Below are 17,347 nucleotides of genomic sequence, written 5' to 3'. Positions count from 1 at the left end.
GTTTGATAGCTCCTGCCATTCAACTCGAATGCTAGGCAGTTAATCAAAATGTATAGTGTGGGAATTTTAAAAAGAGCAGGACTTTCTGAAGAGTGATAAAAGGAGATAATTTGCGAAGAGAATGGGTTTAAAACGGTCGCTTTCAGATTAAAGGGCTGGAACTGAATGGGAATTCTTGAATATTGACAATAGGTGTGTTAAACTTCCCCTTTTATCGGGATTATAATGACCCGCAATTATTGCAATTATGATTGAAAGTTTCTGTCAAGCACGATAAGAGGAGTGAAGTTAAATTTGTCTGTGTAAGAGTGACTGGATGTTAATTAATTAAACTTCAACCGCTAACAATGTGCTTTAAAGCATTCGCGGACACTGAGCTGAACAGCTGTCACGGTAGCATATAATTTGACTGGCGGTATTATTTTGTCTTCCTGCAAAAGATCTGAGTTAATTCGTACTTTTGCATACACACACTGTGTGTTTATTGTAAATTGCATTCAATAATGCCCGAAAGCAATTGAAAATAATAAAGAAGCAAAAATATACAAATAAATGTAGATTTAAAAGGGACAATTTAGCCCAAAAACCAATTGGAAATAATAAAGAAGCAAAAAAATATAAATAAATGTAGATTAAGGGGACAATTTAGCCCAAACTTAGCCCAAAATACTCATGTCATTTCAAACCTGACTTTCTTCTGTGGAAGAGGAGACATTATGAAATGATTATTAAAAAAAATTTTTTGTTTTGTTTTGCATACATTTACTGAAAGTAAATGGGTTCCAAAACCAAATATGACAACTTTTATTATATGCACAAAAACATTTATTATTAAAATGTCTCTTTTTTTGTTTTCCGTGGAAGAAAAAGTTATACATGTTTAAAACAACATGTAAGTAAATAATGACAGAATTTAATCTCTGTCAGCACCACTATCGTCAAAGATGATTAACTATTAGCATATAGTTTGGAATGGCCTATCATGGATAAGAGCAAGGAGAGCGGTGATAAACCCCCCTTAGGGTAAACAGAACAGAACCAACAATGTATGGAGACAGAGCAACACGCGTCAAAATTTGAAAGCCACGCCCACCGGGGGGAAAACAAACCAACTGTCTCCATTGATTTTCAATTGCGGGAAGTGGCCTCCTTGTTATTTCTGACTTATAACAACAACGAAAAAGAACAGAACAATGTCTAAAAGCTGATAGGTGACAAAGTGCACAGAACACAAGTAAAAAAGAAAACCCAGAAGTGTTTATAAACTGACTGCTGACCCCAAAACGTGCGTTTAAAGACATAAAAGTGCATACATGCACTAGAGACAGAGCGTGACATGTTATATTACACAGAGAACTACGCCCACTTAAGCGAAAAATAATCAGCGACAGGAAATATAATATAAAAAACTGACATTTGGATATTTTACAAAATGTTTACTGCACATGTAGGCATACTGCGACATACTGAGTGTCAGGATCCCAAAATGTACCCATTCTTCCTGCTGAAGCTTCATGTCTTATTGCCTGTATTCACTGTTTCCTTAAACACTCATTTTTGGTGGTCGACAGCTTATAAAAACATGTTTTTTAGCTTGTTTGCTGCACACCTTATCACCTCCCATTATTACCTCACATATCAGCTTTTAGACATTGTTCTGTTTTTTGTAATAAGTCGAAATGACAAGGATGCAGCCTCACGCAATACAAAGTCAATGGAGAGCGTTGGATTGCCCCCCACCGGTGAGGGCGTGATCTAAATATGCTCTGTCTCTATTGCAGATATCAATGATGTCAATATGGAAATGTGCAACATAATTCTGGAATTTAAGCCGGGTGCACACTGTGCGATTTTGTCCACGATTTGGCTGTCTGAGACCAATTTTGCAAAGTCTAAAATATTCCTCTGATCCTAGGCTAAAATCTGACGTCTTTGATCGTTAGTTTGACATGTTCATCGGCAGCCGATTAATGAGCGCTGCGATCAAATTTTACATCAGACAATTTGGCACACAATCCTTAAGTGTGACTTCTCCTACGACGACCATCAATTATCTCGGTTTTCAGCATTTCAGTCCCGCGTGTAATGTAGCTCACAGTTGCCGAACGTGCAACGTTTCTTGCGTGCGTCCGTCTTTAGCGCGCCTTGACTATCGTATAGTCTGACATTAATGACAACTAAGATCTTACAGTGTGACATGGCTTACATGTCTGTTCATTTCCAGAACAACAGCGGGTTTTTTTGGGGGTGGGGGGGTGGGGGGGGGCTGAAAGCACATGCATTCGAAAACTGTTTACAAAGTGCACGTTTTTGAAAACGTTATCGTCTCCATGTACACTACCAGAACATAAATTTGTTAAAACAGTGATGCAAGCGCATGTGTTTTACCTGTTCAGTCTATAGGTGTTTCTTAGTGTTTCTACATTTTCCACTACAGGCCTGGCATGTACAAAGTAGGTGTCTGTAAAAAAAAAAAAATTGCAAAGGAAAAACTTTTCCATTTTTAGTAGATCATTGTCATGTAAGCATACACTAAATTTAAAGCTGTGTGAAAATAGTTTGTGCGCGCCCATAATCCACAAGCATGAACGTAGAATTCCTTTTTGCCATTAAAGCCTAACTCAATCCTACCAACCTTCTACAAATATTAGTTCTGTGATGCTTTACAGAACTTCCTCAAATATTTACAAATGCATTTACAATTTCAGGCCTGTTCACGTCATACATGCGTATACACACACACGGCTATGCTATCACACGTACACACGCTATCATGGTAAACAAGTGGGGGAAAATCCACTCTGTTCTGCCTGTCATGCTCTCATCTCGTGGTTGTGAGGCTTTGGAGAGAGAGTGTGCTGGCTTAGCAGTGCTTCCTCTAAGAGTCTTCACCTGGATGCTTCTTTCCTCTGTCATTACAGCGCACATCTCCTCTATACAGTCTCTAACTCTCCAGACGGCTTCTGACAGCCGGAGAGGCTTCAACTTGGACCTCACGACTGCAGGCTATATGTCCAAGCAAATAGAAATCTAACCGCCGAGCAACCCTGCAGGTTGTGCGACTTGCTGTGAATTCAGCAGAGTAAGGCGCAGAAGCTGCAGGACGAATACGTAAAACAAATGATAAATAAATAATAGCAGAGCTAATGATGTAGAAACTTAATCCAGTGATTCTGCTTACATGAGTAAACATAGGGAATGAGAGAGCGTGCTGGAGCGCTTTTCATCTATATCTAACGCGGCATCATGCCCCAGGGGCCCTCATTGAGAGTGGAGGGAGAGTCTTCGAGTGCTACGTTCGACCAGGATTTTCACACTGACCAAACCACAGCGATTCAATCAAACCCTAATGTCGGGAATGCAGTGAGAAAACATAATTGCTGATCTGAAGAATGAGGGAACACATTTGTAAATAAATAACAACATAAGTAAAGTTAGCTCATCCAAAGCTATTTATTTATTTAATAACCAAATACATGGAGCAGAATAAATGCAGAAGTGTATATTAATAATAAAAAACTATTGTAAGTCTGATTTTTATATATATATATATATATATATATAAAAAAATATTATTAATGGTGAGGAAATAAAACTAATAAAATTCGTATATTTACTGTTTTTAATACAAAAAGTAAATACAAATAAATGCCAGCTCCATCAGTCCATCAGGGAGAGGAAAAAAAACATATCCTAACTATTTATTAAGTAGCACTTACAAAATCCCTTCTTGTTGTACCCCATGCAAATTAGCTCTGACTGGAAAATGAAAACTTGCATCTATTGATTTAATTAGACAGAAGGATTGAAAATTTGCCTGATGAACTCCTCGTACACCCACACACGGCTTACAAGAGATATCCGTCTAAAAATAAAGTCTGAGGGTAAAGCAAAACGCACTGCGTGAGCAGAATAAATGTGATTTGTAAGTACAAAGCCGCTAAGGTGAGAAAAGCCACTCTGCTACAGTCCAAATAAATGCATTACTGCAATCAAGTGCTTCCCCCCCCCCCCCCCCCCCAACAAGCTAACGGCTTTAAGGCTGAATTAAGACTCCTATTCCCAATTGCCGTGTACTGAGAGAGCGCGAAGGTAAGCTGGAACTGAGTCGCTGCATTTCCCTAATGTCCTTTGGAATATTGGGAGTACGTTTTCCCAGGCGCATGCACCCTTAAAGACATTTGAATAACGCAAAGCGACCGATATCGGCCTCAGTCAAATAATTCGATTGCAGGGAAATGGGAAAGTGGGAGGTGAAAAGAGGTCAGCGCTCTGTGTCTTAATCTGCATCACTTCAAAGACACACATCTACAGGTTCTCGCTCAAAGTTCTTCTTTCATCTAGCAAAGCGCCTCTGTCCTCTTTCCTTTGCGCACATTAAAATACACCTGACAACTTTTGCGTGTCTCTAAAGCCACCGCTCAGGCATTCCTACGTTACCCTAGGTACATTCTGAAAGGATTGTTGACACTGAACCACTGCAAAAGAGCAATCATAGCACAGTTTCAGCAGCTCGGCTTAGACTTTAATAGGGTAATTGCCTATGTGCCTTGGGAGACAGAACTCCGCTCTCCATAACCACAAAATAGCTCAACGCTTATCAGATCCCCTTGTTCCAAAAAACCCAATCTAAATCCAGACTTATTATAGCCCCACTGATGCACTATCTTCTCTGCTTTAATTAAACTGCGAGCACAGATATAAAGCCCGATAACCACCATTTAGAGCATCTGACACAATCTTCCCTCAATAAACCAAATCCTTATTATTCCCCCGCCGCAATTAACTATTGAGGTTAGCAAGAAATAGAGTCTTGAACAAACAAAAGTCTCATAAAGTACAACTCTTTAGGAGTACCACAAAACTCGCTTGCTGGGACTCACCGTGGCCACTCCTGAGGAACGCCGGAGAGCGGTATATAGAAATTGGCGAAGCGTGGTGCCGGCCATTGTGGAACGGGTGGTCAGGATGGGTGTACGAGGCAGCCACCCCTGGGGGTCCGGCGGCGGCCACTGAACTATCCGAGCCGGGCGAGGAACTCCACACCGAACCGGCAATACATCCCAACGTCAGAGACCACATCCAGGGGGTCCATCCGAGCCGAGATAGGGGCCCCTCTCGACCACTATGAAACGACAACGCTGCCGCTCTGCTGGGACGCATGACGCACACCCGACTCGCTCTTAGACACTAGGCGCAAAGAACTGAGAGAGGAGAGTTCTCTCATGATGCAGAAAACCCCATGCTAGGATTCCCAACCTCCTCGTCCAGCACCCGCAGCCGGCCCTTGTGAAAATGCACTCACTTAGGACGAGAGCCCCTTTACAGCTGCTGAGTGAACGGATGGGAAGGAGCGTCTGCGATGGGGTCCGCTCCTCTCAGAGCTGCATCAGTCACTCACAAGACCTGAAGAGGCGACAATTACCCGGCGGAAAAGAGGGTCATGACCCGACCCTGCCACTCATTCACTGTCCGTCCCACACAAAGGAAGCAGAGGAAGAAAATACTTTTTTTTTCTTGCTTTCTTCAAAAGAATAAACTCTAGTATGAAACAGAGTCTTCTTTTTCCAGCACTGTCCGCTCCTGGGTTCCAAAGGTGTTGCAATACAAAGGCTTGGGCTGAAACACAGCTCTCTCTCTCTCTCTCTTACACACACACACACTCTTCTGATTTTCTTCCTCCTGAGATTAGTATTGCTCAGCCTGTCTGTATTTGGACAGAGCCTTGACGCACTTTCAGCAGCTCTGCTAAGCAATGAGAGTGTGAGAGGGAGGGAGAGCGAACGAAAGCGCATGAGAGAGAGAGAGAGAAAGAGAGAGAGAGAGAGAGAGGAAGGGGGGGGACTGAGCTGGAGGGAGGGAGGGGGGGAGAGAGAGTGCGCAAGAGAGATCGGTACAGGTGAAACAAAGCAAACAGAATAGGATGAAGAGGATGTGTGGTTTGTGCGCGTATGTGTCTGTGTGTGTGCCTGGGCAGTGAAGTGTGGAAAAATGGGGATGCCGATACAAATCCGCACTGAACACACATGGCTGCTGTCTCAGATGGAGATGAACTTACACATTATGGAATGAAAAGCAAATTAAGAGATCCAGGGAGTGAAAGAAGCAATGACAGATAGTTGTGGGAATTAAAGTAGAAAAAAAGACTATTAAATATCTAAAGCAGTTTCGCTATAAGGAGGGAAAGGAGGTAGTGCTTCTTCCCCCCCCCCAAAAAAAAAATTTGACAGTACAAAATATTACATGAAACTGTCTGGTCTTGTAGAGGTGCTGAAGCAAAAAGTCATGTGAGATGAAGAAGTGCCTCTCTGTCACTGTGATTGGCTGATTAGACTGTCACTGTGATCACGCACCCCTCTCATTTTCCAAATGGTTTGCAAATCAGCCTGAAGGTGGAAATGGACAGACTAATTTTACAAAGTAAACAAATCACTCACTATGACATCATCACTTCCAAATCAAAACCTGAAACTATGAAACAAAATTGTAATCTTTAAAGTTAGATGGTTTTTAGTAAATTGTAACTATCATTGCACTTGCTGTGGCTAATTGTCCTAATGGTAAACATTTTAAATATTTTTAATATTTTAAAGTTACCTGATTTTTGAGAATCGATAACCTTTATTCAAATATTATTCAAATATTTAGTAAGCATATTAGGTAATTGTGTGTGTGTTATTTGTGATGACGTAGTGAAACATGCCAAATTGTGCTATTTTCATGATTTTTTTTTAATGTGGTTCAGATACAATAATATTTTTGAGTTTCTATTTCTTAAACCAATTTCCTTCATTGTATCAATTCAAATTTTTAATTTCAATAAACTTAAAACTTTAAGGCAACCGGGTTACTTACTTTTTAGGTAAAACCGACAACATTTTTCACAGTGTATTTATATTAATATCACTAACTATTGTTCAGCTGTTAATTTTATACATTTTGTATTGATATTTTATGATTATTATTATATAAATATATTATATTTATAATAATGTTGTTAATATTTTAATATGAATATGTAATATTAACAACTGAATAGTAAGTGGTATTATAAAATAAAATAATAAACTGAAAAATAGTATTGAAATTAACATTTATATTTTTAAATAAAAATGCAAAACAAATGCAATTAATAACAGGACAACAGCTATATTATTGCACTGATTACTGTATTATATTTGAACCAACACAAAACAAATTAAAATTGCATAAACCTAATGAGACTTAAAGTCAATTTAATTTAAATATAAATAGCCCATTAATATTAAGATATACATATTTAAATATAATATAAAAATATACATATATTTGTATTGGTTACTCGTGGATTATGACAAGGTAAATGTAATTTCATAACTGGTGACAATCTCCTGAACTCCAAACTGAATGTCAGAATGGGGAAGAAAGATGATTTAAGCAATTTTGAGCGTGGCATGGTTGTTGGCGCGAGACGGGCCGGTTTGAGTATTTCACAATCTGCTCAGTTACTGGGATTTTCACGCACAACCATTTCTAGGATTTACAAAGAATGGTGTGAAAAGGGAAAAACATCCAGTATGCAGCAGTCCTGTGGGCGAAAATGCCTTGTTGATGCTAAAGGTCAGAGGAGAATGGGCTGATTGATTCAAGCTGATGGAAGAGCAACTTTGACTGAAATAACCACTCGTTACAACCGAGGTATGCAGCAAAGCATTAGTGAAGCCACAACACGCACAACCTTGAGGCGGGTGGGCTACAACAGCAGATGACCCAACCGGGTACCACTATCATCAAAATGCAAGAATGATTGTGCATTAATTTAGTGTATTAATTACAAATATGCAGATTTAAATATGTCTAAGCTGATTGAACACTGGCCGAGAATATTGCTTCAGAATAAATTATAGTTACAGCACATTTTTTACTCGGACAAGTGAATGAACGATTTACTTGTCCGAAGCACATGCTTAATGTCAAGCCCTGTATATATATATATATATATATATATATATATATATATATATATATATATATATATATATATATATATAGGGAACTTTGCTTGCTCATTTCAGAAGTACACACACACACACACACACACACACACACACAATCATACAGTAAACACACAAAGCCTATGCCACAAGAGAATCAAAATGATGGACGATGTTTTGGAACAAAATCTCCTCTTTCCCCAAGCCTGATTTTTCTGGGATATCCTTCCATCTGAAACAGAGCAGCCCAAAAGGCACGGATGACTGACTGGATCCGTCCCTGGCTCCTAAAATAGAGCTTCAGACCTCTGATTTGCTAAGTGAACTCTAGCTTATGACAGGGGAAAGGAAAACTAAACAAATGTGATAATTGAATGATGAAAATATGCATATTTTTGCATTAAATAGGCATGAATTGTCTATTTGAGTGCCCAAAATGAACCTGTTAAAACAAGCTGTTAATGGGTTTCAAAGAATACCGCATGCTAGTCACAACAAAAATTTCACTTAAAAGCTATTTTCTTACATCACAGCATATAAAAATGTAGTCTAAAATGAGGAGACATCAACCTAATCATCTGGTTTCTTTTCTGACCTCAAAATTAAGGAAAAGAGCACAATGCAAACTCTCAGGGTTTGAATTTTGGTGCAGGACTGTGCATCATTTGACTCTTTCCCGCAAGTTCTGCGCTTACAATGTGGGAAATTTCAACAATCATTCACTATAGCAATATAAGTAAAGTAATCCACACAGACGACAGTGCTAATGGCGTCACACTGCAACATTGTGTCTGCACTGAAAGCGTGAATAACAAAATTTTACCTGACTGCACTTCTTTTTTTTTTTTTCTCCATTATTATTTCTTGCAAACTTCCTCACACCATTGTATGTAGGGTAGGCTATTGTGCAATGAAAATGACCTCATAGCACTGTTCAAGCTGTATGCTCTCAAATCTCTGTAATTATCTTCCTAACAATACAAACCCAAATCAGCACATAACTGAATACATTTCATGAAAAAAGTGTAACAGTGTCACCTTGTGAAGGCAATATTTTATTCTACTTTAAATATGAAGAAAAAAAAATGAATAAATAAATAAATAGGGGAGACCGGGGCACAACCTAACATGGCTGCTGGGTTAGTTGTAACCAAGCGGCAACCTCCCGCGATCTCTCTTGAAGCCAATACGGAAGGAATGTAAACTGTAATTCCTTAACTGGCCACTAGAGGCAGGCTGCAGAATGGAGCAGAATCTCATTGAGCCACATGATAAAATTCTCAACTTTACAACAGAAAAAAACATATTTACAGCCTGGTACAAATTGTGGTTTTGGCTTATAAGGCTAATTTTGATTTTCATGACAGCTGTGGGGGGGGGTGAATTTTTTTATAACTCATTCGTTTACGTTAAATAAAGCCTTAAAGTTCTGCATAATTAAGGGCATGGTTACAAGTGGATAGCCATTTATCTGCCGTCTATAGTTATTGCGTCACCTCAGCTCCGCCCACATCCCGCCTATTTGCCCATTTTCTGTTATCCGGGAGTGACACGCGATGACTCGCTCACAAGATGGCAACCCAGCCTGACCCTACTTTAAGCTTCAGAACGGCTTTTCGGAATCCTACACTGTAAAAAATTATTTAGAAAAAAAGTTACCTGGTTGCCTTAAAATTTTGAGTTCATTGAAATTAAAATTTTGAGTTGATACACTGAACATTTTTTGAGATTCGAGAACCTTTATTAAAAGATCATTAAAAGATTTTGTAAGCATATTGGGAAATTATGTGTGTGTTATTTCTTATGACACAGTGAAACATGCCAAATTGTGCTATTTTCAAGATTTATCAAATTTTTTGTGGTTCAGATACAAAAATATTTTGAGTTTCTATTTATTAAACTAATTTTCTTCATTGTATCAACTCAAATTTTTAATTTTAATAAACTCAAAATTTTAAGGCAACCAGGTTACTTACTTTTTTAAGTTAAACCAACAAAAAACACCACACATTTTTGACAGTGTATGGGTGACGTCACGGACACTACGTCCATATTTTTTTACAGTCTATGGTTTTAACACACATGGTTTAAAACATTCCACGCATGCCAGCACGACTAAACATAGTGTATTAACAAGTTGCCATATCAACAATTTATGGAGAAAAAAAAATGCAGCAAAATTAAAAAATCTTGAACATCTATTTAACCATAGCAAAAGTTAATTCCTTAAAACTGCACTATGTAAATTTTCCGTCTGCTAGAGGTCACATTTTCAAAACAAAGCTATAGCTTGATGACACCAAGTTTAAAGTTTGAGCTCATAATCTTGGGACATGTGGTCTCACAGCTGGTGGAAAAGAATCTGGATAGGACTGGATAGGGCAGTAATCATGTTCATTGATGCATTTATTAATGTTACTGTAGTATGAAGCAAAGCAGTGGGACTTTTTATTATGACGGGACACAGTCGTCAGCGCCATTTCCATTTCATTTTCTGGTCATGAGTATGAGGTAATGCAGCTCTGTTTATCATATCAAATACATTTAAGTGTGTTTAAAATTATGTTTTATGACGTCACTCTGTGCTTTAGCTCAGAGACTGCTGTGACACTTGTTCACACTGCTAAGAGTAAAGCGTTTTTGCCAAATAAAACCGGAAACCGTTTTACATAATGCAGAGGGTAAAGCAGATATGACACAATTGACAGGCAACTGCCTCAGACATCCTGGTTCCTTGGATAAAATATAAATTCTCTCACAATTTAAAAATAGTTGGAAACTTTTGGGATATTGTAAGAACTCAACTGAACAAAATATATAACACTGGCCTAGTGGTTTTTGGTAGTCTGGACTTGGCAACACAGTGCAGTTGAATTCTGTTGACATTTGACAACTAACCTTATGCATCACTTCATTGCTCTGATTGGTTGTAGGTCTATCCAATTAAGGTCTTTCCTGGTTCGGTTGAAACATGCCCCATACTCACAGCCCAATGGAGCAGTATCAGACTCATATTCTGACTAGAACTGAGTAGGACCACGTCAGGCTAGGTTTTTGGATTACTGCAAAAATCCTACATAGTGCACCTTTTAGTGATTTTTTGTTGTTGTGTGAGTGTGTGTGTGTGTGTGTGTGTGTGTGTGTGTGTGTGTGTGTGTGTGTGTGTGTGTGTGTGTGTGTGTGTGTGTGTGTGTGTGTGTGTGTGTGTGTGTGTGTGTGTGTGTGTGTGTGTGTGTGTGTGTGTGTGTGTGTGTGTATTTTAAAAGACAAATCTGATATTTTAATCGTATATCTGTTATTTAACAGTTGAGATAGTTCTTTAATTCTGATCTAACCATCAGAACACAAGCCGTGGTTTAAATGCACAGGTGGGGTGCATTGTAACACTACGTTAAAATGTGCCCCTATTAGAACTATGCTATGCTATTCTGTACTTTTATGAATTCTTTTAAGAAACCATGACAAAAAAGGTGAATAATGACAATGTTCATGAGAGTCAATGTTCAGAAATTATGCATTATTGTTATGTTTTGAACTATGTTGCATAGCTTTGTTTTGCAGTTTTTGTTGTCAAACTCAAAAAAATTTTTAAATGCCATTATTTTATATGAAACATTTATTTTAGACAACATATTTTAGTTTGTCTTGTATATATTGTTGATTGTATCAGGTAACATTTTAAGCTGTCATTTGATCATGTTCCATTGTGCTCCTCACATGTTTCATTGTACTATGGAGCATGTTGTCACATTTCACTTCCATTCTTTTGGGGTAAATGAAGAAAAAAGTATACATTGTATTAATCAAACAAAACCACATAATTGTACTAGACGTGTGAAATTAATGTGGGGGGAAATAAATACCCTAAGTGAATTCACACTGAGAAAAGTCAAAAAGTGTTAGGTTGTGCCCCGCTCTCCCCTACACTGAGTATACAAACATTTAGATGATGTAATTAGTCTAAAATATAACTTTTATATAGACTGTTAAATGCACTCTCTGGTATGATTGGCATTACCATAGATCACACCAGTTATATTTACATTCAAAGTTGCAGATTTTGATTTAGCGCAAAATTGGAATACCACATATACAGATAAAGCACCATTTCCATCCCATGTGTTCCAGAGAACAAAATCGTAACTTCCTGAGAATTGGCACAAAATATCTGTGATAAAAGATAGCCACTGTGGCTCTTTTTTCATGCATCATAAATGACTTGGGTCTCTGAGCGTGCAAGTGAAAGTCAATAAACTCTGTCATCATGTTATCTTGCGTTCGGATGCCTGCTTTTTGGGAATGCAATCATTTGAGACGCTTCTGGGACGGAATTAAACCAAATCATTTTGATGATAGACATTGGCTTAGCCATTTCAGAATGATCAAACCAACCTTTGAGATGCTGTGCAATGAAATTGGTCCGCTGGTTACTCCAGTTATCCAATTACATCCACTGTTGATGAGCTTTCTGGGATTTATTCGGTAAATGTGTTTCCATAGTAGTTTATGTGCATGTTTTCTTATCGAACAAAAATTGTATCCATCTCAATTGTGTACATATGGTTTTTATGCAATTTTTTTTGAATGTATGCCTTTCTGTCCAGCATTTTTTAATGCAATAAAAACAGGTGGATGGAATAAGCTATGTTTCCATTGACAGTTGCGAATAAAATTAGCAAAATTGAAATGGAATATCATTTAAAACTAGTGTTATCAAAAGTACCAACTTCGGTACCAAGTTAAATGTTAAAAATGTGATGCTTTGAGCAGAATCGTAAACACCTCTGATTGGCTATGGTGCCCATGCACACATCAGATATGTCTGTGATTGGCTACAAGGATCAGTGGTTTAAAAACATGTTGTAAATATACATTAAATGAACAAAGGTGTACTAAAAATGGTCCAAGCTAACAGAACAAAACATTAATGTAACACAATTGAAATGCTTGTATGGTAATATGCACACACTTTTTACATGTTTTTGTAACAGCAACATAAACAAATTTCCGCACACAGGAAGACTGATATTAGGGTAATATTTTACATGTATTTTAATTACAAAAACAAACCATTGCATCAAGTTAACCAGGCCCATTGGCTACTAAGCCGTTTTAAATTTAAAAGGTTCAATGCCTTATCGCGCTGATGTGACGAAGCCCGACCCGAACCCGAACACCATTTCTAAATATCTGTCCAAACCCCGGCCCGACCTGTCGGGTACAGTCGGGATCCATCAGGCTCGGGTCAGGTCACCATTTTTAAAACACTTGCAAACCCTTCTATGTGCTTTCAAATGCTATTTTGCACTGATCACTGTAGCCAATCACAGACATCTAATGAGCGTGTGAACACACTGGCCAATCAGAGGTGTTTACGATTCCGCTCAACAGCACTCAAAGTGCTAATTTCAGATCATTTCAGTGCCGACTTAGTACAGAAGTCTGTAATTTTGACAACACAACATTTGCAAATAAATCACAGTTTCCGTAAAGAACTAAATTGTCACTTCCTGATAAACTAGAGCTAAATGTCACTAACAAAAATGGAAGTTGCTGCAGTAGTAGAAGCCAATGTATATAATAATTTTCTATATCATAAAACAGAATGTCTATTCACACAAGTGCAAATAGCGTGCCTTGTTGGCAAGTGAATGATTGAATGTAAATGTAAATGCAAGTGCTATTCACACTATCTCCGCCTAACAATGCCTGGCATTGTTAAACAACATTTACAACAAAAAAAGTCCATATTTCAATGTCCTCAGTGGCGCAATCAGTAAAGCATAAAATCCATGGCTAATAGATCACTGTTTTGTCAAGATCAACATGGTTTCGAATCCGCCTTTTGCAAAGCTTGTTCTATTCTCTTTTCTCATCACAAATCACATCGGGAAGGCATTTATTTTCAATAAAAATGAAGAAAATGTTCTAAATGTGGAAATAAAAGTGCCAAATAAAATGTCTAATAATAATAAAAGCATTTATTGGGTAGGGTAAGGGGAAGGTGCAAGGAGGGATTTTATTGTCACTTTAAGGCAGCATTTCATTTAATTATTTAAATAAAAATAATAATTTACACTGTTATTATTGCCTCCTGTTAATGTACAACAATACTGGGGTGCAAATAGTATGTATCTGTCAAAATAAATGATAAATTACATGTAATTACTATTTGTATGACAAATAACTGCTACTTTTATATGGTGTAAATAGTATGTATTACTATTTTCACTTAGTAAATAGAATCTACAGCTATTTGATATCATCTATCGCTAAGAAAATATGTTATTTTCACTGAGTGCAAAAACTATCTAGTTGATATTAACACTTGGTGTAAATAGCATCTATCGCTATTGCACTTAGTGCAAATAGCCACTGCCATAATAAAATACTTGCGCCTGCGTGCTGACAAATCCAATAAACATGACCATCTTGTGTTCGGAGGCAGATGCCTCCTGTTTGGGAATCATCAGACAGAACTGAGAGGTAATAATACCGAACCACTTTGACGAGAGACTTTGGCTAAGACATTTCAGAATGACCTTTCAGATGATGTGCAACAAACTCTGCCCTCTGGTTGGTCAAGTTATGCTGTCCCATCGCAAAATCACTCTTTTTTGATGCGCATCAAACATTTTTTTCAGTAATGCGTTTCATATATGCGCAGGATTTGATTTTGTATGCACATTTTTTAATTTATGCGCATTTTGCAGTTTCCATCTAGTGTATTTAAAGGGGTACTTAAGTGCTGGGAAGATGAATCTGTATTTAAACTGGGTCATCAATGTTGTAGAAATGTGAAATTATTTTTGAATTTGGTGCCTTCTAGACTGAGAAAAGACAGAAAATGTATTTTTGTCTCATGGGGATGAAAGACTACAATTCCCAGAATGCTTCACTGCCCTGTGAGGCCATTCCCAAAGGCACCAACTTGGTTACTGTAACTGAGTTGAAGAAGACACTACAATTAAAAACTGAACGTGTCTGTTCAATATAATGAGTGAGTCACCACGCGAGTATCACAGCACTGAGCACTAACTGCAGGAGTGAGATAAATGAGCTGAACTCTCATGATGAGAGCTGAGGTAATCGCGACTACACTCGCAGCATACATTCACAACGCGAGTTCAGTCTGGCGCGTTTCAGTTCAACTTTTCAGTTAACTTTCATAGAAATTAATTTGAGAAGTTAAAAGACTTACATTGCTCACCACAGCTCCGTTTAAAAGAGTGTCTGTAGCTGCGAGCTGAGCTCTGAGTGTGATCTCCATCCCCCATGCGCGGCTTCAAAACATGCGGAAATGGCTCCCTCTGCTGGCTGCAGTCTTTAGCCTTTGGCCAAACATTCCTCCTTTGATGGAAATATCATCAATTTGCATCATAGGAGGAATTTTTCCAGAAATAAAATGCATAAATCTCTTGTCTCAGGGGGATATAAGGGGGGAAAGCACAATCATTTGAATATACTTCAGGGTTTCTACTGATACATATGGTAATCGCTGAAGTAACCCTTTAAGCAATAAAAAAGGCAGATTGGGGCATATTTAAATGTGGCTGGTAATATGTCGAAATGAACTTGGTTGTGACATCAATAACATTGACAACTTCTGAACGGGCTGTTTTCCAAACCTGAAAGTTAACTAAGTCTAAATAGTACATCGCCATCAAAAGAGCAATGCCATATCCCTTTATCAGGCAATCAAATCTAAGAACATTGCTTGCAGAATAGATTATTTTGAAAGCTCTCTGAACCTTTTCGTATCTTTAACCACCACTGCTATTCACAGGCAGCAAATGGCGCCATTGGAATTTCAAACCACAACAGCAAATCAGCTTTCCATTGATATTACTCTGGTAAAAGACTCTCTAAACATTTGGGGCTTTGTAAATTAAGAATCGTTCAGTTAACATTCTCCATGACGATAATCAGTTCATATTCATTCCACAGATGGATGCAGGGAAACGATAGATGAGGGCAAAAGCCCTCTGTGCTGGAAAGGTACTCGTTTATCAAAAGGACTGCTTTTCTTCATCTGCTGTGTCTTTTGCGTTTCATTAAATTCCGAACTCGGTCCTCAGAGCTAGTTCTGCCTTGCCCGAGGCATCTCTCGGGTGAGTGGCCTCCATGCTTCTGATGAGAGAGCAAAATATCTGCCATTTTGCACAAGAAATTCATCATCAACAAACCTGAGCCCGCACGATCATCATCTGCCCTCAGATTAATAATTCGAGACGTGTTTGAATCGGCTGGTGCATTTCTAAGCGATGTGAATAATACGAAACTTTTTCTTTGCAAACAAAGGTATGCTGCCGCTGCTGCTGGTAATCATAATGACATGCGTAAAGTCGCTCACCAACTCCAGCGACTAAAATGAGATGCGTGTTAGCGGCCCTTTTCTGGAGCCACATGGAGGACATGCAGCATCTTGGTCGACAGCTTTGGGATCAGCAGTCACAATCGGGCACAGATGAGCGTGTTTAGCTCTCTGTGGCATCTGCTAAGCTGCCTGGAGCTGTATTAGGAGACCTGGATCATGAGCTTGGCTGAAATATCATTATAGGAGAGTCTGCTAAAATGAAGTGCTCATTTTACAAAATTACATTTTACAACAAATTCAGCATTAAGGATATGCCCATGATTTAAGACGGCACTGCTGGCTTTAAATTGATTTCAGTCAGAGGAAATTACTGATTATTTAACAGAAGTTACACAACCCGATACCAGGACATAAAATAACGTGACCCAAATATATGTACTTTAATATAAATTATAGCATGACTGGAATAAATCATATTATTAATCTAGGCCATTCTCTCCAATATTTTTATTCTCCAGAATGTATTCTTTTTTTTGCTGAAATATGTTTCTAGACAGTGAATCGTTTAAAAGTATGGGGAACCAGTCTACTGGGGGTTATTAATGGTAGATTTAAAATAATGATTATTGAAGTTTTAGGATTGGTGAAATGTTTTAATGTTTTGTAAGTCTCTTATGCTCAACAAGGCTGCAATCCAAGACACAGTTATATTGTGAAATATTATTACAATGTAAAAACCTTGTGTACCATTTGAATATATTTAAAATGTAATTTCTTCCTGTGATGGCAAAGCTGAATCTTCAGCAACAGTACTCCAGTCTTCAGTGTCACATTTACCTTCAGAAATCATGCTAATATGCTGTTTTTTAATTAATTAATTTATAATTATTTGTTGATTAGAAAGTTCAAAAGAACAGCATTTATTTAAACAGAAATGTTTTGTAACAATGTTAAAGGCTTTACTGTCACATTGTATAAGTCCTAACCACAAATACCGGTACACACTTTTTTTCTTTTTTCTTTTCTTTTTTTGTTACAAAGTAACTAATTCTTCCCT

At 37.9% G+C, this 17,347-nt stretch overlaps 1 protein-coding gene across 30 annotated transcripts in view; it reads right to left on the bottom strand.

Annotated features, from left to right (window-relative positions):
- nrxn3a (neurexin 3a) overlaps nucleotides 1-17,347 on the bottom strand; it is a 383,052-nt gene that overhangs the window by 137,150 nt on the left and 228,555 nt on the right. Inside the window, exon 1 of one of the 30 annotated variants that reach the window (XM_067455727.1) lies at nucleotides 4,884-5,720. The exons of 27 other annotated variants lie outside the window; for them this stretch is intronic. In XM_067455727.1, the coding sequence (XP_067311828.1) occupies nucleotides 4,884-5,163 (280 nt within the window). In that variant the 5' untranslated portion in view covers nucleotides 5,164-5,720. Of the gene's footprint in view, nucleotides 1-4,883; nucleotides 5,721-17,347 lie in introns of those variants that run through there. 2 more of the 30 variants (XM_067455726.1, XM_067455723.1) reach the window with 2 other exon arrangements.

The sequence above is a fragment of the Pseudorasbora parva genome, chromosome 10 (genome assembly GCF_024679245.1).
Source record: "Pseudorasbora parva isolate DD20220531a chromosome 10, ASM2467924v1, whole genome shotgun sequence".
Lineage (NCBI taxonomy): Eukaryota > Metazoa > Chordata > Actinopteri > Cypriniformes > Gobionidae > Pseudorasbora > Pseudorasbora parva.
This window is presented reverse-complemented; position numbering and strand designations above follow the sequence as displayed.